This window comes from Theobroma cacao, chromosome 1 (genome assembly GCF_000208745.1).
Source record: "Theobroma cacao cultivar B97-61/B2 chromosome 1, Criollo_cocoa_genome_V2, whole genome shotgun sequence".
NCBI lineage: Eukaryota > Viridiplantae > Streptophyta > Magnoliopsida > Malvales > Malvaceae > Theobroma > Theobroma cacao.
In genome coordinates this window covers 3,356,113-3,383,177 of record NC_030850.1, presented here as the reverse complement: position 1 = coordinate 3,383,177, position 27,065 = coordinate 3,356,113, and the positions used below count along the sequence as shown (strand labels likewise).

At 35.3% G+C, this 27,065-nt stretch overlaps 7 protein-coding genes across 15 annotated transcripts; 4 read left to right on the top strand and 3 right to left on the bottom strand.

Annotated features, from left to right (window-relative positions):
* Positions 1,200-4,929, top strand: LOC18611256 (ribonuclease III domain-containing protein RNC1, chloroplastic). The gene is made up of 5 exons (XM_007047415.2): positions 1,200-2,011; positions 3,468-3,672; positions 3,873-4,073; positions 4,237-4,323; positions 4,500-4,929. The coding sequence occupies exons 1-5, from the start codon at positions 1,200-1,202 to the stop codon at positions 4,815-4,817; spliced, it is 1,623 nt and encodes a 540-aa protein (XP_007047477.2). The 3' UTR covers positions 4,818-4,929.
* LOC18611255 (casein kinase II subunit alpha) lies at positions 6,062-10,263 on the top strand. Its single transcript, XM_007047414.2, has 10 exons — positions 6,062-6,503; positions 6,814-6,943; positions 7,062-7,256; positions 7,453-7,610; positions 8,223-8,313; positions 8,434-8,499; positions 8,971-9,053; positions 9,157-9,220; positions 9,333-9,401; positions 9,804-10,263. Exons 1-10 carry the CDS (start codon positions 6,271-6,273, stop codon positions 9,861-9,863), a joined length of 1,149 nt encoding a protein of 382 aa, XP_007047476.1. The 5' UTR covers positions 6,062-6,270; the 3' UTR covers positions 9,864-10,263.
* Positions 10,393-12,424, bottom strand: LOC18611254 (uncharacterized protein At2g23090). The gene is made up of 3 exons (XM_018127903.1): positions 11,987-12,424; positions 11,813-11,853; positions 10,393-10,704 (listed from the first exon to the last, which is right to left on the bottom strand). The coding sequence occupies exons 1-3, from the start codon at positions 12,060-12,062 to the stop codon at positions 10,585-10,587; spliced, it is 237 nt and encodes a 78-aa protein (XP_017983392.1). The 5' UTR covers positions 12,063-12,424; the 3' UTR covers positions 10,393-10,584.
* Positions 14,568-17,803, top strand: LOC18611253 (acyl-CoA-binding domain-containing protein 3). Of its 2 annotated transcripts, XM_018125494.1 has the most exons (5): positions 14,573-15,504; positions 16,177-16,282; positions 16,372-16,472; positions 16,566-16,613; positions 17,321-17,803. In XM_018125494.1, exons 1-4 carry the CDS (start codon positions 14,837-14,839, stop codon positions 16,594-16,596), a joined length of 906 nt encoding a protein of 301 aa, XP_017980983.1. In that variant the 5' UTR covers positions 14,573-14,836; the 3' UTR covers positions 16,597-16,613; positions 17,321-17,803. The 2 variants fall into 2 exon arrangements, with proteins under 2 accessions (XP_017981020.1, XP_017980983.1); XM_018125531.1 differs by lacking the exons at positions 16,566-16,613; positions 17,321-17,803 and having other exon boundaries at positions 14,568-15,504; positions 16,372-16,476.
* LOC18611252 (molybdate-anion transporter) lies at positions 18,111-21,660 on the top strand. 2 transcript variants are annotated; one of them, XM_018114209.1, is made up of 9 exons: positions 18,111-18,448; positions 18,554-18,698; positions 18,837-19,005; positions 19,116-19,374; positions 19,678-19,766; positions 19,908-20,084; positions 20,173-20,258; positions 20,360-20,444; positions 20,830-21,660. In XM_018114209.1, the coding sequence occupies exons 1-9, from the start codon at positions 18,235-18,237 to the stop codon at positions 20,962-20,964; spliced, it is 1,359 nt and encodes a 452-aa protein (XP_017969698.1). In that variant the 5' UTR covers positions 18,111-18,234; the 3' UTR covers positions 20,965-21,660. The 2 variants fall into 2 exon arrangements, with proteins under 2 accessions (XP_017969698.1, XP_007047471.2); XM_007047409.2 differs by having other exon boundaries at positions 19,113-19,374.
* LOC18611251 (probable prolyl 4-hydroxylase 9) lies at positions 21,013-23,940 on the bottom strand. 2 transcript variants are annotated; one of them, XM_007047407.2, is made up of 8 exons: positions 23,460-23,940; positions 23,245-23,355; positions 22,992-23,146; positions 22,822-22,924; positions 22,598-22,693; positions 22,444-22,509; positions 22,227-22,346; positions 21,013-22,118 (listed from the first exon to the last, which is right to left on the bottom strand). In XM_007047407.2, exons 1-8 carry the CDS (start codon positions 23,631-23,633, stop codon positions 22,032-22,034), a joined length of 912 nt encoding a protein of 303 aa, XP_007047469.1. In that variant the 5' UTR covers positions 23,634-23,940; the 3' UTR covers positions 21,013-22,031. The 2 variants fall into 2 exon arrangements, with proteins under 2 accessions (XP_007047469.1, XP_007047470.2); XM_007047408.2 differs by having other exon boundaries at positions 23,245-23,352.
* Positions 24,316-26,757, bottom strand: LOC18611250 (probable prolyl 4-hydroxylase 9). Of its 6 annotated transcripts, none has more exons than XM_018115910.1 (9): positions 26,632-26,705; positions 26,334-26,514; positions 26,154-26,244; positions 25,898-26,052; positions 25,590-25,692; positions 25,259-25,354; positions 24,944-25,009; positions 24,712-24,831; positions 24,316-24,612 (listed from the first exon to the last, which is right to left on the bottom strand). In XM_018115910.1, the coding sequence occupies exons 2-9, from the start codon at positions 26,489-26,491 to the stop codon at positions 24,529-24,531; spliced, it is 873 nt and encodes a 290-aa protein (XP_017971399.1). In that variant the 5' UTR covers positions 26,492-26,514; positions 26,632-26,705; the 3' UTR covers positions 24,316-24,528. The 6 variants fall into 6 exon arrangements, with proteins under 6 accessions (XP_017971399.1, XP_017971386.1, XP_017971391.1 ...); XM_018115897.1 differs by having other exon boundaries at positions 26,154-26,264; positions 26,632-26,699; XM_018115902.1 differs by having other exon boundaries at positions 25,590-25,674; positions 26,154-26,264; positions 26,632-26,699.

Genomic DNA, 27,065 nt, shown 5'->3' with positions numbered 1-27,065 from the left:
AATTAAATATAATTTAGGTAAAATGATATGATTTAATTGGTCAAAAATGATTGGTCCACTTAGTTTTTTGATTGTTTCTTAATTTTAAAAGTTTTGGATCAAACCAATCAAAAAATCAAATTAATTTTTTATATGTATTTTCATATATTACTTTTAAATTTATTTCAATTTTTATTTTTTAATTTATTTTTTTTTATTTTTGCATTTTAGAAATGCCAAATACTGAGATTGTAGATTCTATTTTTGTTATTAATGATTGATGAGTGAAGAGGTTAGAAATGCATTCTACACACTTCAATTGAGGTAAATGTTAAATTTTATGACTTTTTACATAATTTTTCATTTTTAATATTCTTTTACTTTGTTATTAAAAAATTGTACTAATTATATTTTTTATTTTTTTTTAATTGTTAGATAGCCTATACAAGTGAATATAAAAAATCAAGTCATGGAGGATATTCAAGTTGATAATTTGTGATGATTAATAGTTTTGTGTTATATAGTTTTTATTTTGTGAATGTTAATTTTTTTTATTTTTTAACTTTTTATTATGTTGAATTTTGAATGTTAATTTGATAGTTAATGTAAGAAGATATAATTATGTGAGTAAAATAAGAAAATATTTTTTTTATTTTTATATTATTTATATATTTTATAATTATAGATGAAGTTTATAAATTTTAAAATTATAATTAAAAAATAATAAAATTTTGATCCATTAATCTAGAAACGAATCAATTCGTTATTTGATCAATTTAATTTTTTTTATATTTAATTAATTTTTTAAAAATATCTAATCTATTTAATTTTTAAATAAAACAAACTAAACCACCCAAACAGTTCAATTGCTCACCTCTACTTGTCAAAACCACCGCCCAAAACCTCAAAAAAATTCAAGCAAAAGCAAATGCAATTGCATTGCTTTAATTGCCATTTTGTTGCCAAATGCCCGACTCTACCAATGGTGTCGTTTCAGTCTAACGTGAAGCAACCGGTGTCGTTTTAAATCAACACGTATAAGTTAAGAATAAAAATAAAAAACAAAAATATCTCCCTCGTCGGCGATAGTCTACTGCAAAATCAGCCACGCTTCTTCACCTTATCCAAACCCTCCCTAAAACCCCTGCAACCAAACCCATTCTTCGATGGCGACAACCAAAAACAAAATCTCCATTTCCAGCGCTTAAACATTTCAGAAAATGCTTCAATCCTTTAATTCAACAAATCCTTCAATGGAACTCTCTTCCTCGCTTACACCCTTCTCAAAAAAACTCTCCGAAATCTCCTTCTCTTCATCTCTCTCCCCCTTCCCGCTCCAACTTCACCAAAACCCGTCAAAACCAAAATATCTCCGCATTTTCGCTGTAGCTATAGACCCACCGCAAGAACTTCCCAGAAATAGCCCACAAAGACTCCTAAAAGAACTAGCCCAACGTAAAAAAGCAACAGCTCCAAGGAAAAAAGTGCCCCCAAAAAGGTTCATTCTGAAACCTCCCCTTGATGACAAAAAATTGACAGAAAGATTCCTAAACAGCCCACAATTATCCTTAAAACAATTCCCTTTGTTAAGTTCTTGTTTGCCTTCTTCAAAGCTTAACAATGCTGACAAGACTTGGATAGACGAGTATTTGCTTGAAGCTAAGCAGGCTTTGGGGTACCCTTTGGAGAAATCTGATGAATTGGGAGATGATAATCCGGCGAAACAGTTTGATACTTTGTTGTATATGGCGTTTCAGCATCCTTCTTGTGATAGGACTAATGCCAGGCACGTGAGATCGGCGCATTCTAGGCTTTGGTTTTTGGGCCAGTATGTACTGGAGTTGGCTCTGGCGGAGGTTTTCTTGCAGAGGTATCCGAGGGAGTCACCGGGGCCGATGAGGGAAAGAGTGTTTGCTTTGATTGGGAAGAGGAATTTGCCTAAGTGGATTAAAGCTGCTAGTTTGCAGAATTTGATTTTCCCTTATGATAATATGGATAAGTTGATTAGGAAAGACCGGGAACCACCTGTGAAGTGAGTTTTTCTTCTGTTTACAGATGTGCATAATAGATATTAATGCATAGTATTCATAAATCTATTCAATATTGTATGCTAGTTTGAACTTGAGGATACGGCAGGTCTTCTTACATTTTTAAGTTTTAATCTGTGGAAAAGGTCTATGTTTTCATCTGAAATGAGGTGCTGCTATTTCATTTTGGAAGTGGTGCTCTTAATTTTAGTGTCACATACCATGGCATAGAAGTAAAACCATTGAGATGTTTTTACCTGTCTTTTAGAGCCCTAGACTGCAGTTGTTCTATCTTCTAAGTGTCATTACATAAGTAGAATTTTAATTTTTTTGAATCCATGCTAGGTTACAACTCAGGACTTACCATTATGCTTATCAGTTTTTAGTTTGGACTTACGATGCTATGCTTTGGCAAACCAAGCATCAATTTGCAGTAGGCACATTTTTCTGGTGGTTGCCATCTTCCTGATTTATGCTGATTGGCTATCAATTCTGCCTAGCGATATGTGCTTTGACAATTGATAGCATGTGACGAAAAGAAGACTACTCATACTTGTTAGGGAACTGAGATGTACATGGTTTGGAATTTGGCTGTTCTGTTGTTGCAGCTGCACTTGTTCAAACATATATCTTGAATATTACATAGTTGAAGCCTGAACTTGCTCAAACATACTGCATCTTAGCAAGTGGTGCGCTGGGTTTGTTGTGTGTTCTAGATAAAAGAGAAGCTGACTCAAGTTGGAGCCATATGATACTGCAGGAGGATGGGGATGCCACAGTGATTATGCATATTCTTTCTGTGGTATCTGCTAGTGATGAAGCTACTAAATGAACTTGTATTGGATGCTACCAATGTGCTTTCTAGACATACCTTGCAATACTTTATTATGTGAAGTTGAGAAAGGGGTTCTGCACATTAAACAATTGGTTCGATTATGAACTTGTTGTTAGGATGTACAATATGTTCAAGAGATAGTTGGGTTACCCATGATCCCAAAAGCTTAAGTTGATGCAAATGTCTCAAATATCATATTTAAGTTTTAACAACAAATTGCATTGCTAGGACAACATCAGGACAGAGAAGACGTGAGATCTCAGAAGTTATGGAACTCTGCTAATATTGGTGTCAACAAGACAGTAAAAATGTCAGGGTAAGGGTAGGGTAGCTGATGGATACCTGTATTGCAATAGTTAGGTTGGCTGCTATATACCTTCTATTCTGCTAGGTAGTATGTAGTTATCAAATGCCAGTAAGCCTTAGCTTATGGCAGGAAGTGTAGGCTTTCATATGACAAACGGTTAAATGGTTAGGTAATATCATGCTGCATGTACGTACCTAATACACATGAGCATCTTGAGAGCTTGTCTCACTCTATGCATTTGGGTGGTGGCATTATGAGATATCTGTAATTGACTAATGACACATATATATTGGCTACTAATTTATACTTTTATGGCCAGGTCTGTTTTTTGGGCTTTGTTTGGGGCAATATACTTATGTTTTGGTATGCCAGAAGTGTACCGTGTTCTTTTCGAAGTATTTGGAATGGATCCAGAAGCTGAGGACTGCCAGCCACGGTTAAGGAGACAACTTGAAGATGTAGATTATGTTTCTGTTGAATTTGAAGGGAATAAGCTCAGTTGGCAAGATGTTGCTACTTATAAGGCAAGCTTTGATTTGTTCTCCTTCAGTTTTAGATAGCTTATTAATTAAAATTGAAAACCTTAAAGGGGGAAAAAGAAAAGAAAATAAGTATACGGACTGGAATATGTATTAGAGCAGTGTTTCTCTGCAGAGGACCTGGAGAAGCATTTCATTCTCTTGATCTTGTGTGGAAACTTGACTTAATTCTTATTTCTTTACAGCCCCCTGAAGATGCTCTCTTTGCACATCCAAGGCTATTCAGGGCTTGTGTTCCACCAGGAATGCATCGATTTCGAGGAAATATCTGGGATTATGACAGCAAACCGCAAGTTATGCAGACACTTGGATATCCTTTGGCAGTTACTGATAGAATTCCTGAAATTACTGAAGCCAGAAACATTGAACTTGGACTTGGGCTACAGGTGTTTCACTGTTTAGCCTTTCATGAATGTATATTGTGTGTGTATTTTGATATCTATGTCATTCGTAGTTATCTATATCCAAGACACTATAGACTCATATTTCTCCTGCTTGATATGAGTTTTGTTTCATTCCTCATGCGTTGTTTCATTTCTGGGATTACAGCTTTGTTTTTTGCATCCATCAAAATACAAGTTTGAACATCCTCGGTTTTGCTTTGAACGGTTGGAATACGTTGGCCAAAAGATCCAGGTAATGGCTTTTGCAGTGTTGCAAATATGCTTAAGCAAACAACAAATGCGCTGTTTATCAAGCCTTGTATTTCCTTTCTATGATTCGATATGACACTTCAAAGAAAGAGAAGGATATGAGAGCTAAATCTTTTCCAGTAAATTAATCTAACAGTTGTCTGTTTTCAAATTCTTTAGGATCTTGTTATGGCTGAGAGGTTGCTGATGAAGCACCTAGATGCCCCTGGAAGATGGCTGCAAGAGAGGCATCGCCGTGTTCTTATGAACAAGTTCTGCGGGAGGTATTTGAGGGAAAAATACCTCCATCGCTTTATCATCTACTCAGAGCAGGTTCAAGATGCATTTGAGCACAATCGAAGACTAAGAAACCCTGCCACAACTGCTGTTCAACAAGCTCTCCATGGGCTTTCATACACTGTCTATGGGAAGCCAGATGTGAGGCGCCTTATGTTTGAGGTTTTTGACTTCGAGCAAATTCAACCTAAATCTGTGTAAATATCTGGGGAGTGAAAGCATGAATCATTTTTTTGTTAGCCTTCAATTTTACACTGGAATGAACGCAAGCTACAAAGTCTAGTAATTCCAATGCATTTTTCTTTTCTTTTCACTTTTTGTCTTCATATTCTTGTTTGATTTGACTGGCTATCTCAAATAAGTAACAATCACATATCTTAAGTCATCTCTTTGTGCCCTTTGGTACAAGCAATAAAAAACCCTTTCAAGCTTCAAGGTTGAAAAGATTCGTATCCAAGATTTCTAGATTTCCTTTAAAAGAAATCACAAGTAAATTTAAAACTAAATAGGAACCTTTTTAACATTCAAATTAAGGAAAAGGGAAAGACCAACTCAGATCTTTCCTTGAGAAGAAAGGTTAGAACTTTTTTTTTTTCTTTTTTGAATTATATTGGATTACGCAATGGAAGATAGTATTTTATTTATTTGGATTTGAACCTAAGATTTTCAAGATGAAAAGTTTTTGAAATGTTTCTCGCAGATAAAATTTGATAGTATCAGGTTATACTTTCATTTAAAACATTATTTAAAACCTTACACTTTGCTTTTACCAAATTTCAATATTATCTTGAATTGATAATATAAATATAAGATGTAAAATAATGTCAAATTCAAAAAGTGGGAAAACAAAAATAATGATCTTGTATGTAATTATGTAGTTAATATAAATGTTTAGGTTTATATTTGATATACTTTTTTTTATTAGCATATATTTGATATGCTTTTAGTATACAATTCTTATATATTATCACTTAACTATAAAAAACCACTTCATAAATATACAAACGTAAAAGTTCAAAAAATTTTCAAATTAGTATGTTTAAAATTATGAATATTTATCTGTAAGATTTTTTAATTTTATTTATTAAAAAGATGGTAACATTTTATTCATTGATAATAAATAAGTACTATACTCACACAGTAAATCAAATATAAATTCTAAATGTTTAATATTTATATTTTCAGATCTATACTTTAAGACATATATATATATATATTAGTTATTTAAATATCTATATATGAATTTCTTCTTCTTCTTTCCCTTGTAAAAATAAATAAATAAATAACTGTGAAAAAATCAGGGCAAAATCTTTAGAGAACCTGACAAAGGAAAGAAAAAACAAAAAATCTTTCAAAACTTTCCTCCAATCAAAAAATAACGTGCCACATACCAGATTCTCCACTCACACCCCACATTTCCATCTGCAACAACAACACACCAAGAGAACCCCTCTCCCAAGTCCCAACTCCCTCCGATATTTCCTAAAAGAAGAGGCCCAGCTCACCTCATCGCAGCGAACAGAGGCGCACCCACTCTAACCCGTCCCCGTCCTTTTCTCTCCAAAGCCAAAGCCTCATGAATCTAAGCTGACTCCAAATCATTAAACACAAAAAAAAAAAAAAAAGAGGAAATGGGCTGGCTTTGTCTGAATGAATGAAATATGCCCGACGCCCGAACCCTCCGTTTTTACTCTGCCTCTTGCTAGTTTGCGCCATCGTCGCCTCCCGCCCTCCCGTCGCCCACGACAGTTACGATAACCGTGAGATCGGCGAGATCTCCGGTCCCGATCGCCGTCAAGTCATGTCGAAATCTCGCGTTTATACTGACGTCAACGTTCTTCGTCCCAAGGAGTACTGGGATTATGAGTCCCTCACTGTTCAATGGGGGTAAAATTTAAATTAATTGCTCAGAAAAAATCGTTGATCTTCAACTTTAAAATATCTTGCGATTCTCTGATTAGGCTTGTTCTTGATTTGTTTAATAAAATTAAACTAGTTTACGTCAACCAATACGAATACAAGATTCTTTAATTAGCTTAAATCAACATGATCTTCTAATCTTAATAATTAAACTTACTTAAGCATTTCTATAACTTTTCTAATATAATCCAAATATTTAAGTTAACTGTTTGATTCGGTACTTGATCGGCGTGAATTCATTTTTTATCGTATTTTATTTTGCTTTGATCTGTTTTAGTGATCAAGATGATTATGAGGTTGTTCGGAAAGTTGGAAGGGGAAAGTACAGTGAAGTTTTTGAGGGCATAAATGTCAATAGCAATGAGCGCTGTATAATCAAGATTCTCAAGCCTGTCAAGAAAAAGAAGGTTTATATTACTTATCATTATCTGTAAATTTGATTAATTTTGGATTAGATTTATATGAGGTAAAATTTTAAGGTGTTGTCCTGATGATTTTAAATGTAATCTTTACTTTTTTTGGCAGATTAAGAGAGAGATAAAAATCCTTCAGAATCTATGTGGTGGTCCGAATGTTGTCAAACTTCTTGATATTGTAAGAGATCACCACTCAAAAACGCCTAGCTTGATATTTGAGTATGTCAACAGTACGGATTTCAAAGTTCTATACCCCACTTTGACAGACTATGACATTCGCTACTACATATATGAACTTCTCAAGGTAATTTTTTGCCCCTCATCCAAGCTTTCGATGTATAGAGTTGTGCTTCATCATGGAATTTATTTGGTGATTGCTTGTAGTTATATCCTTAACATGATTGAATTCCAAAAGGTGACTTTCTTCTTAAGCTTTTGGAGCATTTCTTGTATGCATGTTTGCATTGTAAGATAATGGGGAAAGATTCTTTGCTTTGTAGGCATTAGATTACTGTCATTCACAAGGAATAATGCACAGAGATGTCAAGCCTCACAATGTCATGATAGATCATGAGCTGCGCAAACTTCGCTTGATAGATTGGGGACTTGCTGAATTTTACCATCCTGGCAAAGAGTATAATGTCCGTGTGGCTTCTAGGTAATGTTTTGAAGAGATCATGAATCATATGACTAACTTTCCACTCATGTACCTTTACATGTTTCAAGATTGTTTTATTTTATCTTAGAGACCTTCAAACTGGGCTTAAATATTAGTCCATGCCTGAATAAGAAAAAGTAAAACTCATTTGGGTTAATTACTTGTATGCTATGCTTGCGCCTTGAATTGGCTTTCCTCATAAAAACTGAATTTTGTTTGTATTACAGGTATATAGATACAAAATTTAGCACGAAACTAACTAAACAAGTCAAGCTAGGGTATATTTTGATAGATAGTACATTTAATTTTTTTTGAAAAACTACTAACTGGATTACTTGAAGTATACATCTGCTTTTTTTTTTTTTTTTTTTAGACTTAGAGTATTAGTTTCTACATTTAGGATGTCAAAGACCTCATATTCTTTGGATCTTTCTTGGATACCAAAATCTTCTAGAAAATGAATGTCCTTTAATGTTTTCCAAGCAACTCAACTAAGCAGATTGGTAGTGGTGTGGAATCTTAATAGCTTTGTGAGTGTTTCTTTTAGTTTATAATGCCATCTACCATTGGGATTCAATTTTGGGAAGTTTAATCTTTCTTTTTATTTCTCAGGTACTTTAAAGGACCTGAGCTTCTGGTAGATTTACAGGACTATGATTATTCTTTGGACATGTGGAGCCTTGGTTGCATGTTTGCTGGAATGGTGAGAAATACCTTTATTCTAGTTTAAATGTATTAAACTTTCATTTGAAAGATCAACTTTGGGTGCGCATTAGATTATTTATGTTGTTTGATTTGTTTATTATACTTGTTTATTGTGTAGATATTTCGCAAGGAACCATTCTTCTATGGCCATGACAACCATGATCAACTAGTTAAAATTGCCAAGGTAATATGCTTCTGCAGATTGGTGAATATGTTTTAATAGTGTTGTGAAGATTAATATTTCTTATCTTTTTTTTGTTAAAATAACATTTTGGTGGGATAATGCATAATTTTCTGACTGCTGCAGGGAGAATGTATTAGACTATATCTTTGTACCTTGTCCATCTCATATTATCCATCTTGCTTTTAAAATCTACATCTGGAGCATCACTTTGTAACCTTTTCAGCACCTGCTAGTGTTGTTTATTCCCTATTCTTTGTAGGTGCAGCATTATCCTTTCAGGTTTTGATTTAAACATTTATTTGTTCTTCACAACCATCAATTGCTAGGGGATAGCTACTAGGGGCATACTTTACATGCATTGTCAAAGAAGTTCTATTTCACTTTTTTTTCGGTTTTCTTGTCTGCTTTTTCTAACAAAGTATTGACAGTTTATGCGGAACAAGTTTTGTGACTGCTATCGTGTAACTTCAGGTGCTAGGAACTGATGAGTTAAATGCATATCTGAACAAATACCATTTGGAGCTTGATCCTCAACTTGATTCTCTTGTTGGAAGGTACATTAAGCATGAACTTATCCTGTATGCAAGTTTGTTGATAATTATAAACAAAAGCTGTCTAACTTTTTCTCCATTAATTTATTAATATGTTGTTTTTCAGGCACAGCCGCAAGCCCTGGTCCAAATTCATTAATGCAGATAATCAGCATCTTGTTTCTCCAGAGGTCATTTTTCTTCTTTAGGCAAACATCTAGAAAATTGAATGCTATAAGGTCAGTTAAAGTGCACTAAATGCCTTATAAGTGATATTCATTTTTTGAGCTCTTCGAGTTACAGGCAATTGATTTTCTTGATAAGCTGCTTCGATATGATCATCAGGACAGGCTAACTGCAAGAGAAGCTATGGTAGGTCTATATAAGCTTATTATTGCTGCTAGCTTTTCTTTTTCCTTTGGTTTGATTAACAGTGGCTTATGATGCTCAATTTAGTTTCCTTTTTCTTTTACTAAATGCAATTTATAACTCATAGAAAATGAAATGAACATTTTTCTGTGTGCTGCTGGGAAAACATGTTTGTGTTCATATTTAAATATGAAATGGATATCATGTAGTGTAGACATGCTCCTGACTGAGATGCTGCCTAAAATTTTACAATGTCGTCTTACCTTTTACCATGTAATTTTAATATAATAAACTAACAATCTTTGCATGCCTTTAATTGCTGACTAGTCTATTGCTTCAATGCCCTCTACCATTCTTGTGTATACTAACATACACCCATTGCTTGCCATGATGTTCTCTCTGCAGGCTCATCCTTACTTCTCTCAAGTGAGGGCTGCAGAAAGCAGCAGGATGCGGACTCAGTGACTCTTACTCATGCGGACTCAGTGACCCTTAGTCCTGGGGTTCATCTGTAAATCAGTCCAGACTCATCTGGGGAGATTTATTGTGCTTAATGTTTACATAAACTACAAAATATTATGGGTGCCGTTGTCAGTTTTAGGCAGTTGAAGGGTTGGGTGTGAATATTTACTATCATTATTACTCGCCTAAGTAACTTATTATGTTTGAGAGAGCATACAGTGTTAATACGTTTGTCATCTTTTTCAATATGGTCTGCATGGGACACTCAAGTTACAATGTTCTGATTCCACCATAATAGACTTTGCTTAGAGCTCATTGTATGCAAAGCTTTCATAGATGGTTGGGGTTACCCATCTTAGCTGTTGCTATCATGGATTTGCCTAAAGAAAATTTTCACTTTAAAGGTCTGGTCTCATTTTTATGACTCAACCTGATTGATATGCAAATCCACCTTGCAATGTGAAAAATCTAATTCGAGAAAAGACGACACCATTAAATTTGACACGTTAAGGTAACATTTTTCAAAACCAAAAGCCCAAATAAACAAAAATGTTCACTTTAACAGAGATGCAGGAATGAATCAATCTCCAATTGAAAGGGCATGTCACATGAGGATCAATCAGCTCCTCAGTCTGAGGCACACACTCTCCTGGGTGTATAATTACAGTTGAGGATTTACATAAGGAAATAAGTCTACATATAGCATTTTCTTGTTCCAACTACATCACTTCTTCAGATGCGGGAAGCAGGCATACAGATCAGATTTTGGATGTTTTGCTTCAGCATGTTCCTTGCACTTCACCTCTGACGTTGTGCACATAAATGTCTGCATGCATACCTTGCACTGCATTTTTATTGAGCAATCACCAATAATTAAGTACATCAAACAGATGATGATGTTCAATGCAAAATTATAAAAAAAATCCTTGCACTCCATGTATTTATTTCTGTTCTGACATAACCTTAAACCATTAGATTCTAAAGTATTCATCCAGAGTTCCAATTAATGGTTTACTCTCACTTTATTTTCACCTGATAAAGGTTTAAAATCAACATATAGCAGGCACTGAAGGATATTATCTTGAACATGCCTAGTAAGTTCATCCATAACCAATTACTGAAAAGAAATAGGTTCCTCTATAACCAATACAATGACATTAGTCTTCTTGGCATAAACTTATTGTAGTTGGAATTGGGGAACTCACTACTATTACACCACTAATTCTCACACTTGCAAATGCTCCTTCCTAATTATAAATATATCTGATTCAAACTCCCTGATCTCTAACACCCACCACAAGACTTCTATATCAAACTCATATGCTATTTACAAATCAATAAGGGAGAGAGAAAGCAAATGGGAACAAGCAACCATGCACCGCCCACCCCCCAAAAACATATTGAACATAAGGGTGCATAGATTAAATATGTACATGCAAACATACTATAGCACAACTTAGAAATGCAATCAGAATTTGGTCACTGGTGCAGATGCAAATTGTCAATGTTAAATTACATACATTGTGCGACACAAAAACTAATTCAATAGAAGAAAATAGCACTTCAAGCCACTTTAAAAGAGGACAGGTATGTTTAAAGGCATTTCTCTTCCACCAAACAGTGAAAAAAGTCAGATGTTAGACTTCATCCAATCTTTTTTAGCGACGAAACAAATTGCCCCAACCAAAATCAAAACAATCCCACACAATTAGAAGCTACAAGGATAGAAAATATCAGAACTTTACATTTTACCCTTTCCTATGCCTAAACAAAGACCAAAAAGATCTTCATGTTTCAGCTTTCAACGTATGAGCAAAAGAAAATAACAAAAAAAATCACCTTGGCAGATAAAGCGATTGCAACCCACATAAAAATTAGCAACAAAACAAGACAAGCAACATTTGAAAAGAAAGAAAAAATCATGGGTAACAATAAATAAACACCAAAATGACCTGAATCGACATAGCTTTCTTGTTAGTTTCCAGCTGGCTTCCTGAAAAAAAAAACATTAAAACAGACAAAAATAATCAATACAAAAATCTAGGTCATCTGAAAGTAAAAAATTTCCAACTTCCACTAAATTCCTATTTCCTGTTAGGAAAAAAAGAAAAAAGCAACGGTGAAACCTTTCCCGGCGGCTTTAGCCTTCTCGAGGTGCTTCTCGCGCGCCATCTTAGACTTTTGGCCATTACCTCCTCCCATAATTGACCTATTTGGCGAGAAGATGACAGACCTCAAAAACCCTAATTTGGTTAAGGGGAGAGAGAGAGGAGGCTCAAACTCAATAATTTATTTCAGCCCAATAACTATTAAAAAGCGGTGAGAGATAATAATTAAACCACTTAACTGTCCTTCACGGACCACTGGTTTTGCTAAGATGTGCCATGTAAATGTTTTACAGGGTTTTCTGACTTGTGAGTCAATGCGCTTTAGTTTTGCTTAGATGTGCCATGACCATGCTTTACATGGTCTTCTCCTGATTCCTTAGTATTAGGAGAATAACCCTTTTCTTCCCTTTGGCCCTCATCGGTAGTGGAAGGCAATTCAATTTCCTTAACCCCTTTCTCTACCCCAATATACGTGTATTTATATATATATATAGCAAATAATTGGGTTGTTACAGAAAGGAAAGGTAGATAGATGTGTTCCAACGTGCTTAACTTCTCAAACTACGACAACATCTGCTATTATTAACTTATGCCCCAAGCCCCCCAACTACCGTTTTTCCCAAATGATTTGTCTAACTGAAGACAGAAATTGTATTACCTTAAAATTCTTAATAAAAGATTTGTTATTTGGGCTATATATGCTTGGACTTTTCGATGATTAATTTTTCGTGTACAAGCAAAAGCTGCAAAGGCATGCAGCCAGGTGTTAGTGTCAAGTGTTATCATTTACTTTGATGACAACATAGCATTCTGTTTGGAAATTTGTTTGGTATTATCTTTCATTATAGTGGGACAAGGAGGATCCTCATATGTCTATTGCAAATTGAAGAAATACTTTGTAATTTATTAGACCAAATTTGTGTTAAATTCTTAAGATATACATGTTATTTTAAAATCAATTAATAAAAGATGTAGAGATTTTATTATATTTATGTACTTAAAATATTTTTAATTTAATGAGATTTTTTTATCATTATTTTAATACTTTTTCGAGATAACAAACTTATTCTGTAATATGAATTTCATATATAAAAATATCAATCTTATCATGAAAGAATTAATAAATAAAATTTACTACAACATATTAAATTTTTAAATATGAAAATTTTTTTTACCAACAAATTTGAAGTGATTATCATTGTGCTATCAGCTTGAAATATTTAGTACTCATAATTTCCCTCTTCTGTGTAGGATTACTATATAAATGCCAACAACTAAAGTTAATAATCAAAAAGAGCATATGGTATTCTATTCTTTAAAGGGAACCTGAAAATATGAGATCTAATTTTGATAATACATGAGACGACTAAAGAACCTAAAAGAGAGAAAGTATAAGATAATGAATGATAATGCCTCAAGGCAACAAGGTTTGATGTCCCTCTCCTTTCACCTCTCCAAATTAAAAACTTTTGAAGTTGTTTATTCTACTAATTAATATACTTGGTAATCTTATAAGTTAGAAAAAAAATACCTTTATCTATTGATAATACTCGCCACCAGTTGATACACTACCTAACAAGGGTGATGAAATTGTTAAAAAGAGAAGAAAAAAAATTTGAAGAAATACATATGGGTAGCCTTAACTCCATTGCCCTATGGATGCACATTAACCACAAGCAATGTTAAGTACAGATCATTGCTTATGCGGTCAAGCCATTGTCACTTGTCAAAAACTTCTGGAATTGACTAGGCAACTCAAATCCACCTGCCAATTCTGGTACTCTTATATTTTTCTTAATTATCATCTCTCAAAACTTAACTGTGTCAACAACATCCTTCTATCAATCTATCTTTAGTTTAATCTGTTAGTAGTTGATAGGATCGTTGTTTTCTGCTGCTGTCCTATGATGCAGTAAAGAAACTCCCAAAGTACAAGCCCATGCAATTATTTACCTGCAACTTCTTTGTCTGTTTCGCTTTCTTCTTTTTGTTGCTTTTATCAGAGTCCTGATTGAAGGTAGGCCACAAAAGAACAAGGTAACACATATTCCTCTCTGTTTTGGCTCAAGTAGGACGACCATTTAATTACTTAAGAAAGCACCACCGACACAAAGCCGCAAAGTTGATGGTAAACATCAAAAGGACAAGAGCAAGGGGGTGGAAAATCGTGAAGAGGAGAAATTAGAAGATGTCTAATCTTTGAGGTTGTAAATGAGTTTAGCACTTGACTGCTTGGGTTTAATTAGATATTGGTTTATTTGAGTATAAACGGATCATTTGAAGGATTCATTTGTTCTGGTTTAAACTATTTTACTGGTGGACTTGGAGTAATATAAGTTTGGAGCAGTATTATGTCAAAAAAATTTTAATTTTACCTTGCTGATCTCAAGAAGTGAAGTTCTAACGTCAATGAGGTAAGAAAACCCTTGGATGTGAAGTGATTGCTGGTGAGAGGAGATCACTGAGACTCGAAGTTATAACAGGCAACAGTCCCCAATTCCCCATTAGGTTCCAAAATTGCAAAAAGATAATGGAAAGAAATTAAAGTCGTGAATAGCTGATACCTTAACCACTTCCTATTCCACACACACAGCAGTTAGCGGAAGAGTCGTTTTCAAAATAGCTCTCCCTCTTTAAACTCTTCCCTTACAATCTGGGACCGTCACATTTGCCATAACACCAGTACTTGCAGTTTCCAAAACACCAAAATAAAAGAAAAAAAATAAATAAAGGAGGGAAGAAAACCCAGAATATACTTTGCTCTGCTCCTCAAAATCCATCTTCTTCAGTCCCTTGCATCATTCTCAACCAGCAAAAAAGAAGCCAAACTCTTCTCTCCTCTCATTCTTTTCCTTCCAATTCTTCAGCATGGACCTTTTTCTTGAATTCTTGTTTACTATTTCTCTTTCTTTTATTCTTTCCTTCATTCTTGCTAAGCTCCTTTCTTTGTCGTCTGTCATTGATCAACATCTCGAGGCTGTGTCAAGATCATGCATGGAAGTCACGGCTAAATCAGAAAAATATGTTCTTGAATGTGAAAAGGGACTTGGGTTTGTTTCAGAAGTTGTAAAAGTTGACGCTTTAGGTGATTCTGCGGACAGAAAGAATACCCTTGAAGAGGCTTCGAGTGGTAGTCATGGATCACCAAAAATAACAGGGGAACCTACTGAAGAAAGCTATGGTCAGGAGAATTTTGTTAAGGAAACCACTGAGATAGAATTAGCTAAAGATGAAGAAGAAAAGCTTGAGGTTTTGGAGTGTGAAAAAGAGAATGGTGGGGACTGCTTAAAGGGGGGGTTATCCGATGAGGAGGATGATGATGATGATTGGGAGAGAATTGAAAGAACTGAATTGAAGAAGGATTTTGGTGCTGCAGTGCGGTTTTTGGAGTGTAAAAGCAATGCTGATCAAACTTATGATTTGAAAATTGCCAATGATGTAAAGATGCAATTCTATGGACTTCACAAGATTGCCACTGAAGGGCCTTGCCATGAGCCTCAGCCTATGGCATTGAAGTTGTCTGCTCGTGCAAAATGGTAAAGTCTCTCCTTTAAATTTGGGGGTTTTAATTTTGTATGTCTTTTTCTTTTTTGATGACTTTTTTTGTATATGTTATTTGTGCTTTCTCAGTTGAATTTGATAAAAAGTAGAAACCTTTTTGAGGTGTTTGCCTTTGATTTTCAGTTATAATCTCGTGGATGAGGATTAAATTTAACCATCTAAAGCTGTTTCCTCTAATAAGGTTTATACAATTGTCTAAAGTTAAAATCCATAAGTACATTGGAATTCTGGGTATGGTCTCACTTGAGATCTAATCTCATGGACAACGGAATCAGATTGTACATGGAGAATGTGTTTTTGTGGCTGATTAAGAACTTCATAGATAGAAATTCGTAAAGAATAATGAATAGAATTGACTTGATGACGACTGAAAGCAGAGAATAAGGGCATATTAACAAGTAGGGAAAAGCATATTGATAAAGAAAATGAGAGAAAAGAATAAAAAAAATATTATGGGCTCGTGGATTGAAACAGGTAAAGGGATTTCTAATTGCTTTGTTGGTTGGATTTATCATAGCCTATTTAGATTTTTTCTTTTGTTGCCTTTTGATAATCTTCCATCTGAGTTTCTGGATGATTGCTCATCATAGTTGCAGGTTTTTAACATTTCAATTTGACTGATTGAGAACTGGTATTTGTTGTGATAGGAATGCCTGGAAAAGACTCGGGAACATGAGTCCAGAAGCAGCCATGGAGCAGTACATCACCCTTCTTTCAAGAAGCATCCCTGGGTGGATGCAAGATGATATTTGTGTAAGTTTGATGGTCACTTAAGTGATTTTGCATCAAGGGAGTATGTAGGGGGCTCGCTATTCATGTTCTTTGCTTGTTTGATGTTGTAGGGGGAAAGTAAACAGCATTATGCAGATAACAGAGCATGTAGGAAGCTGCCTTTGGATGTTAATACTATGCCAGAAAATCAAACAATAGCTGTGGATTACAGGTAAATTGGTCATTTAGGATTCACCCATGGAAAGAATTCTTAAATTCCCTTTTCTTGCTTGGCTTACTCTTCCACTGGTGACAACTCCTACAGGACTTTAAATGAGATGAAGGCACACGTTTAAAGTTTTTATGGGACAAGGTCTGTTGTATACACTTCTTGAATAAGCTATGCATGTTGTTGTTCTGTTTTGTATGTTCATAGTTTCAATTTCCTTGTAGTCTGGCATACTAAAGGTACAGAAGGAATTACAGTGAACGGTTCTGCATGTTGACGTACTTAACTTCGCAAATTATAGACAGAACTAATGTCGTCATTATTTCCTTAATTGTGCTCAAAAAACAGAGACCTACTTGAATTTACCAATTGCTGGTCCCTTATGAAATACTAGTTTATTAGGGCAAATGGTTAAGTTGGATCATCCCTCACAGCTGAATACGCCAAATGTAGTTCTGCTTATGAAACCTTAAAGGAAAATTCTTTTCCAGATCCCTTAATGAGTTAAAGTCTTGCATTTCATCAGTTTCATCACAGCACAAACATCTAATTTGTCAATTTGTGATTGTGTACCCTTTGATAAAACCAATTCTCTAACCATAAGCAGACATATTTAGACATTTGTGGCTCTAAACTTGTTGACACAAAAAACCTTCACAACGTATGCTACCAAAATGTGTCAAATTTTGGAAATTTTAGGGAAATCAACTGACTGTCACCATTTCCTGATAAAGCATCTTCAGCATACATTCTTTTTCCATAGCTTATGAATGACTGCTATTTGGTTTGAGTTGCATCCGATAACAAGTTTCTTAAGAGCTCCAATGTGTACATTGCCTTACTTGGTTCAGGACAAGCAATAGGGAGCAGTCTTTCCAGTGCCAGTTGCTCTTCATCAGCCAGCTCTCATCTCAAAAATCTCCCAGCTTCAAACGACCAAGGATAAGAAGCATGCTTCAAGAATATTAGGAGCTTCTGCTTAGTTATATCCAAGTATATATCATAGTCTTAATAAAGAGCTAACGATTTATCTGTCAAATATCAGACCCTTCCTTCCTGATTCCCATTAGTCAGCCAGTCAATCTAATGTTCTTTTCAGGCCTAAGGCGGCGGGTTGTTATTCATTAGCTTCCTCTGAATAGAAAGAAAAGGAACAATAAAGCATTTGTACAGGTTTCAGCTTTGGCCATTTTTATTGAGTTGGGATGTGAAGCTTTTTTATGCTTCTTCGTGGAGTTGTGTACTGATTATTACTATGTATCTGATTCTACTTTATCCTTAACATAAGGGAACATGTTTAAGGGATATATTCATACTTCTCATCTATTACTATATGTTCTTCAGGTCTTTCATCTCTAGATCAATTGTTTTTTCTTTTAAGTTAAAGAATATATAATTAAACCCGATCCTTTGAGTAGGAAAACAATTGTCACATTTCTATTATATATCAATAATTTTCCTTAATCCTTTTGCAACATTCAACTTAAAATTTTGTTATTCGTATGTTACTATTACATGATAAAAACAAATATAACAAAAAATAATATTTAATATGTATTTTAATTTTATGTTTAAATATTGAAACGCACCGTTTTAAACAAAAATAAATAGCTCCTTTCTGGAACAGTAAAACGGCGCGTATTCGAGCTCCAGAAGCGAACTACCTCCTTTCTCAGTTTTCGGTTGCTCAAAAATGCTTAACCGTTACTTTTCCGTCCCCACCTTAGTCCCCGATCGGATCTAGGGTTTTCCATCTGAGATCGAAATGGGTGTAGTAATTGAAAGCTCCGTTTGGGAACCAAGTTCCTCCGTCTATATCTTCATTTTCCTGTCTTGTTTTCTATCACTGTCTCTCCTCCCCTACTATCTCTCCAAACACGCCCCCACAAAATCTCCTTCTTTCTCCGACCATCCAACCTCCTCCTCCCCCTCTCTCCGCTTCCAACGTCACTTTCTCCTTGTCTATTCCCTCGCCTCAGGTACATTATCATCAAACTTTTTTTTTTTCAATTGCGTATTTTTTAAATTTAAAAAAGAAACAAAATTTTGTTGTTGATCTGATTTGTACGTCGTCGTTTTCGCAGTGTTGGAAGGATTGTGGTCGGTGTACGGAGAGTTAGAGCTGGTTTACTATGGAATAAGCAAGGAAGAAATGGTGTCGTTTTTCTGCATTGGATTTGGAGCTGCTCTTTTTGTTGGTAGTTTCTTAGGTCTCCTCTCTGATATAATGTAAGTAAAACTAAACCTCCCAATGTTTTAATTTAATCATTTTAGTGCCTATGTTTAAGGAATTAACTAATGTTATTTATGGATTAATGGGTGTTAGAAACACTGAAAATTTCGATTTTTTTTTTTTAATGAATGTAGAGGTCAAAAGAAAATGTGCTTGGTGTTTTGTATCTTGCACCTTATTGTTGGTATATGGAAGAGGAGTACATCAGGTCCCAGCTTTTGGGTAGCAAATGTATTGTTGTTTTTGGCTACATCAATATTCTCTTTCAGTTTCGAGACATGGGCCGTCGTTGAACATGACAAGGTTTGGTGCAAACATACTTTCAGTTCTTTCTCAATATTGTTTCTTGGTTTGCTACCTAAAAATGAGAAGTTTGAACATGATGGTATCAACATTTTTATTTTTTGCAGCAGGGTCATAGACAAGATAGTTTGAATGAAACATTTTGGTTGATGACTTTTTTTGAATCTGCCTCTTGGATTGGAAGTCAGGTGATTGGTAATTGGTTGGTGGGTACTAATAATTTGGAGAAAGGGATTGCATCTCCTTCTACTGCAGCCATCTTACTGGCAATAGTAGGCATCATCTGTATATCCAGAGATTATAATGGAACTCCACAGACAATGACGATTAAGGATTATAGGGTGTCCTTTTATGCATGTATTCTTGGTGGTAAGAATTTTGTCTTATCTTACTCATGGAACTGAACTCATAGGGGTGGAACATTGCAAATTTTAGCAGCTCTCTCAAATTAGCCTGATTTGATAACACTTCAAGTTATAAGTAATTGATTGGTGGTCACATGATGAAAAACACGAAATCATTCAATGCAGACTGGAGTTTTTCTCGAAAATGACTGATCTCACTGCAATATGGTTGCATGATGGGGTTTGCTTAAGATCCTATCTTTGACTGATAATGATCATCTTTTACCAATAAAGAAAACTGTTGTAAGTGGCTGCTTGTGATCTGCAGATAGAAGAATATGGCTACTGGCATGTTCGCAAGCTTGCATTCATTTTTCCATTTTAGTTTTCTGGATTCTTTGGGCCCCAACACTGGTGGTAAGATCATGTCTTTTGAGAAGAATGTTTGATTAGTTCTCAACTTTTTCATTTCTGCCTTTTAAGTAACCTCATTGTCTTCTCAGAAGCTTTATATCTTTGAAGTGTACCAATTCAAAATAATTTTACATGTGAGTTTAGGCTGATGGTCGAGAAGTGTATCTAGGGCTGATATATCCATGTTTGCTGGGGGCAAGGATGTTAGGAAGCTCAATGTTTCCATGGCTTATTAGTGCATCGCTTCGAACCGAGGATTGCTTAGTATATGCATTTATCGTACAGGGTCTTCTTTTGTCCATAATAGCTTATGATTACCAGGTATTCATACGCTGTCTGTGTGTGTGTAAATTAGGTTACTTGTTCTTGTTCAAGACACGGCCTCAGAGTTTCATGGCTTGTGGTGCAGGAAATTGGAGTTCTGGTGACACAGTTTTCTTTATTCCATGTCTGCACTGGCCTGATTCTGCCTTCACTTGCGAGATTGAGGACCATGTACATTATATACATGTTTTTCTTTTATCAATTTTTAAAATCTTTTCGTATTTGTAGAAATTTAGTTTTAAAATTATTATTCTTTAATCATGTTTATGTAGGTATGTGCCAAATGAGTTGCGTGGAGGAATGATGAGCCTTTCTCTAGCTCCTGCAAATGCAGCAATTTTGTTTATTCTGATGCAGGTGTGTCCCTAGCCCAATAACATATGCACGCATGAATCCATGCACATCTGAATACATGTATGATTTGTTTTCTGGGGAAGAAGAGGATTGGCAGTATAAATTAAGATACACCTCTTCAGCCTCTTTTCATCTGCTGATGTATAAATTGGTTAAGAATTGAAACTTAAGGCTGGCCATTGGTTATCTTGAATAAAGAAAGCTGACTATGAGTTCATCAATTATGTTTTCCTTGGTGCCTATGCTTGTCTCTAGCCTAGAGCAGTTGAGGATAGGAAAAACAGACTTGAGCATCTCCATGGTGAATGTTTTGGAAAATTTGGAGTATGATATATAATTCTACTACTTTTATCTGATGAGCTTACTAGCTAGCTTCTTAATGTTGCAGAGAGGCTATTATAGGACCATTGAGAATGCAACAATGATAGCATTTGCTGCAATCGGACTATTCATGGCAGCTGGTTGCATGCATGTTTTGAAGCGGTGGGGAAAGCAACCATATCAAAACTGGCACAAATTATGATTGTTTCATGACCCACTTTTGCTGACGTTGATGGTTTCCTGTAGTCTGTCATAGCCACTGATCGAAGTGAATGATTAAACAGAACATTATCCTGGACCTTCAAATTGATGGTGAAGCATATGTTGGGAGGCATTCAACATACGCAAAAAGGACAAAGAGAAGAACCTATATGAAGTCCAAGTTTCATGGATTACCTAAGTTATAGTGATAACCTCGTTGGATGTCTTCTGAGAAACTACACTACAAGCGATGTGGTGGTCAGCCAGTAACAGTTGACCATTGAATTCCCCTGTAAGTTTTGGCCAATACATTTCAACTTGTTTTACAACCAGTTTTGATTCTGCTCCACAAGTTCAGTAATCGGCCGGGAATGATAGGAGGACTTATGCTCAAGAAATCCGCTAACGAGAAAGGTGCAGTTCAAAGGTGGGTTAATGCAGCAGTGTGCCTCTTGAATGTTAAGAAGGTTGAGATTTGTGTTTTAGGAGTTTATATTAATAGAATTGCAAAAGCCTGAGGCGTGACAAGATTCATTCAGAATCTTGTTTTGTTTGAAACTGAGTTTGATTATCCTTTTTCTGGGTTTTATCTGTTGTAGTTTAAAGCTTGTCTAAAGTAGGAAGATAAGAAGCTTGTGCCTTGTTATATCCTTTGACTCACGGCTGACAGAATAAAATATAAGAAAGCATTCCCTGATTTACTTTTAAGGCATTGGAGTCGTCCAAATAGACTGCATTGTATTGGTCACAGGAAAAGATCCAGTTGGCTGAATGGATTATGAAATTATATTCTCCTACTGTATTTCTATAGCAAGTCTTAATCAATTGAAATTATCAAAAGATGGATGAAATCTGTCTACTTCTGCAAATACTATTGTTATTTTTGTTTTGCTATTATGTTTATGTACAAATGAAATCTGTATAAACTGATTCTTCTTTTTCCAACAATTGAATGAGAATTTTTCTTATTGAGACTAATTAGAAAACCTAATGGATGGGGTAGGACGGGATGCCCAGTGCCGAATGCAGATCAAAGCAAAATTATCACGAACTATCATAGACAGAAACCTAAAAAGGACTTTGCTGATCCCTGATCCACTTTGTAACCACCCATTTTTCCCCTTTGATTACTGGACAGCTCCCATGAAGTGATATCTGCAAAAACACCCATCAGATGAGGAAACAGAAAAAGAACAAACAATGTAAAGCCGCTGCAAATTTGCAAATGTTTGGGAAGGGCGAAGTATTGGAAACAATACATACTGGATCGATTGTATTATTGGGGTACAAGGAATAAAATAGAAATCCATCCCCCATGCGTGGCTTCACTTTCAGACCAATACATTTTTTGAAATCAAAACTTCCATCCATGCTCAAGCCATTCTGCAGATGATCAGACCATTGAAACAATATGTTTTAAATTCAGCAAATGATCAAAACCAAATAGAAGGGGGGAGAAGCAGAAAAGTTTTGATCTTACCTCATATGGAAATGCAGTTTCCCCTCCTTCTTCAACATCTGATAAGTACACCAAAAAGGTAGCAACCTGTTTTTCAGTTGGGTGAGCTTTGCCTTTGGAGGGATCACAATGAAAATCATAGGTATATAGCGTAGCAGCAGAAGGAAGGACGTACCCTTTGGCTCTTCTGTGGGCCATAGTGTTCAGGAGGGAACGCATCTAAATGGGAATCATATTTTTGTCCGAGCTCATAGCGCAACACATTGAAATCCTGAAACCATGGTATAAACATTTAAGTTTTAGGAACGAAGCTAGTCTGAAGAGAGACCAAAGATACTAATGTCCTAAGCTACGCTCTTCCTCTGCAGTAGATTGTTAATTTATCGTGCAATAATGTACCTCATAGTGTGTCCTTGGAAGCTTTGTGGCCCTTGCTATTTTTTCTTCAATGGCATCCAAAACCCCAGTACCATCTTGAGAAGCACTAAGAAACGTGCCCATGCTGTTTAACGAGAAACTGTTAGCTTTAGCTAAGTAGACAAACTTTGCAACTACCAACATATATGTACCTTGTTCTAACATTCTGCGGCTTTTCTGATTCTCCCTTCCGCAAAGCCAATTTGGAGGGTTCAAGGTTTGACCTTGCCATGTTAATTATGTGTCGGCATTGCTCTGGAGTTGCAAATTTTGGAAAATAAAAAGCACGCGGCCTCCAACTTATAACCTGGAATGGTTTTCATCCAGCATTATAAACATAAGAATCAGTTCTAACAAAATGTTATTAATAAATCAATAAAGAAAAGAAACCCGAATCTGAATAACCTGAAATGGAATAATAGAAATAGAATCATCTCCAGTTTTTCCATGTGCCATCAAGTCATACTCCACCGAGTCGAGCTGTCTCCCTCTTTGCCTAACTCCAGAAACCTCCTTCTATCATTAAGAGAGAAACAAGCAATTACAGATTAAACCGAAGGAAGGAAACAACCTTGACTATTGAAGCAACATATGAAAGACGAAAGGAAGTCCAGAAGAACCTGAGACTGAGAGCGAAGGCTTGAACTGAGGAAGCCAGCGATAAAGAATAGAAAACAGAAGAGAAAAACAGCAGGAAAGCCAAGCTTTGCTCTGGAGTAGTTCCAGTACAGGTAAGCTCTGCTTTTGGTTTTCATTTTAGGAGTATAATCATCAAAAATGCGAGAGGTAGACATCGTAACAGGCAAAATTCAGTGAAGCTATGAATGCATAGGGAGCTCTGGTTTTGTTTCTTCCTGACCTTGTAGGAAACAGGGCAGGAGTTTTATTTATAAGACAGAAAAATTAGAAAGGATTTTGGAGTCAATGGACTTGAAAGGCAATCAGTGGTACATGGATTTGTGTTTAGAATCTGTTGTCTCTTGTCTGTTTGGCCCACGGGATTTTCCGCTCTTACCATGTCTTCCATTCTGACAACGTTGAAAATTTGCTAAGGCAATGAACAGTTCTTGCTTCTTTGCTTAAAATCTTACTTTACTCTGTTTCCCATCTGCTTTGGTTGAATTTTTTTATATGAGAATTATGGGTCAACGTTTTGAAAATTTTTAAATATGTTAATTTAATATAGATTTTTTTAGGCTTATAATCAAATAGATAAATGACAAAGATATACTTTATTTTGAAATATTTAATTTAAACAGTTGATATATAAGATAATAATTCTATATATTGTTTCTTTACGTGTTTAATTTTTTTTTTTATCTATTTTTATATTTGATTTTTCACAAACTAAACAGATGTTTAGAGTTTTAGATTAGGCAGAGTGATGAGCCATGAAGGAAAACTGTGGGGTTCTTTGAAGTGTGAAGTGCAAAAATCTACTGTACAAAATCAGGACATTAAAGGTAAGTTGAGAAATAAGGAGTGGGAAATTTGGTATGCTATTACATTTGTACACATCTGAAATCTGTATCAATTAATTCTCCCTTTGTCAATATTTACAAGGGTGAGAGGATTTTATCCTTTATGGAAAAAAGAAACTTTTATTGAGTTGAGAGTAATGGGGATGCCAAATACAAATCTAAGCAAAACTTGTGAATCAAGCACCTAGCCATATGTATTACAGGCAATCTAAAAGTCTTGCTGATCTCTGATCCACTTTGTAGCCACCCATTTTGCCCCTTTGATTACTGGACAGCTCCCATGAGTTGATGTCTACAAAAGCAAACCATTAGTTGTAGTTTCCATGGTCCAATACCAATGTTCATGTTGTTTGAGCCATGAACTTGACAGAATGGATTGAAAAAGACTTACTGGATCGATCGAATTATTGGGGAACAATGAATAAAATAGAAGTCCATCTCCTAGGCTAGGCTTTGCTTTCAGGCCAATACATTTTTTGACATCATAATTTTCATCCATATTCAAGCCATCCTGAAGATCAGAGCATTGAACAATTACCAATATATATATATATATATATGTTTATATTGAGAAAAATGATGAAACCGGAAGCAAGAGGAGAATCAGGAAGTCTTGAAATTACCTCAAATGGAAATGCGGTTTCCCCTCCTCCTTCAACATCTGATAAGTACAGCAAGAAGGTTGCAACCTGTGCTGATTGTTAATCAATATTTACCAGAATGATTTACTTATTGCTGATCAGAAATTGTATTTCAATAGAAAATATGGAATTACTGATTGTTTTATCACTTTTTAACCACGGGCCATGTTTCCATTGACAACAGACTTCCTCTATTCTGCATTTTCTTGTTCTTTTCCTTAAAAGAGTTACCAGAATAACTATCAAATCTGTGCAACAAAACACATGATGCGAATATACATCAAGAGAAAAACATACCCTTTGGCTCTTTTGAGGGCCATACCGCTCAGGATCAAACACATCATAATGCGAATCATATTTCTGTCCTACTCCATAGCGCAAGACATTGAATGCCTGAAACATGGTAATCATAACCACAGACAACAAAACAGTCTTAAGATGCAAAAGCAATTAAGATGTGAACTAATTTACAGGAAAGAAAGATTAATCAACGGGAGGTGGAGACTGAGAAATCTTGCTAGTTTGAAGGAGTGACTGAAAGATGTCATCAACTATGTTCTATCATCTAGGCTCTGGAGTAAATTATTGATTGCTATACAGGTAATTGGCTCTACTCTGTATAGAGTACCTCGTAGTTAACTCTTGGTAGCTTCGTTGCCTTTGCAATCTTTTCCTCAATGTCATCCAAAACCCCAGTCTCATCTTCATAAGCACTGAGAAATGTACCCATACTGTTTGTTTAATAAAGAAACTGTTAGCTATATAATGTATAGCACTGCAGATTACAACTTCATGATGACTTGCATCCAAAGCTATTCATCAAGAAATTACAATGCAAAGCCATAGTATTCTTAAATGTCACAAGTTTATGAAGACACGTAGACACGCGTACGCGTACACGCATACTTGTACATATACGCATATAAAACATAGTACCTTGTTCTAACATCATTTGGCTGCTGGGTTTCTCCCTTTGCTAAAAGCACCGTTGATGGTTCAAGTTTTGGTTTTGCCATGTCAATTATGTGTTGGCATTGCGCTGGAGTTGCAAAGTTGGGAAAATAGAAGGCACGCGGCCCCCAGCTTATAACCTGTCATTGATAATTCCATTAGATTTATCTTAAAGAGACCCATCAAAATTACCAAAAACACTCGTTAATCAAATGCAACCATTAATAAAAAAAAAATGAACCTGAAAAGGAATGACAGAAACAGAATCATCTCCGGTTTCTCCATGTGCCATCAAGTCATAGTCCAGTGACTCGAGCCTCCTCCCTCTCTGCCTTGCTCCAGAAACCTCTTTCTAATTAAATCAATATAACATACTGAAAATTAAACCATTTTTTTTTTTTGAAGGAACAAAACGAAGTACCTGAGAAAGAAGGTTGGAAGCAAAGAAACCAGCAAGGAAGAATAAACAACAGAAGAGAAAAACGCCAGGAAACCCGATGTTTGCTTTGGAGTTCCAGCACAAGGAATAGGCTCTGCTTTTGGCCTTCTTTTTTGGTGTATAATCGTCGAACATTTCATTGCTACTCATTCTAAAAGGTTTACTGTATAATTAAATCAAAAGAAAGAGAAGAAGATAAACTCTACTTGTTTATATTCTCTTGTTAGTAATTTTATGTTGCTTTTGCTATGTTTGTAAACTTGGCGAGAGAGTGTCATACCAGGGAGAAGCAAGCGAGTTTCCATAAAATTGATGGATTCTGCATTGTGAATGAAATGTTAAGGCAAGCCTGGCAGGATTTGATTTTTGAAGAGAAACTTTAGAAAAATCTACTACTTTTATGTTGAAATTATTTTCTTTAATTTGTTTATTGTTATTGTTTAATTACTTTCTTAATGATTAAATTTTACCTTAAATTGATTTTGTGTATAATGGTTTTCAGTGTATAAAGAAAGAAAATGAATCAAATCAAATCTATGTTCTGCACCATGGTTTTGTGTTATCAAGAGTCAGAACAGCTTTAATATAAACTTTGGGCCAAAAATAAACGAAAGGGCTATTCACCGACTTTGACCCATGGAAGTACGTCAAACAAAGAGCAATCCGCAACGACTCTTTCCATTGTTGTTTACACAATTTTTTTTTAAAAAAACC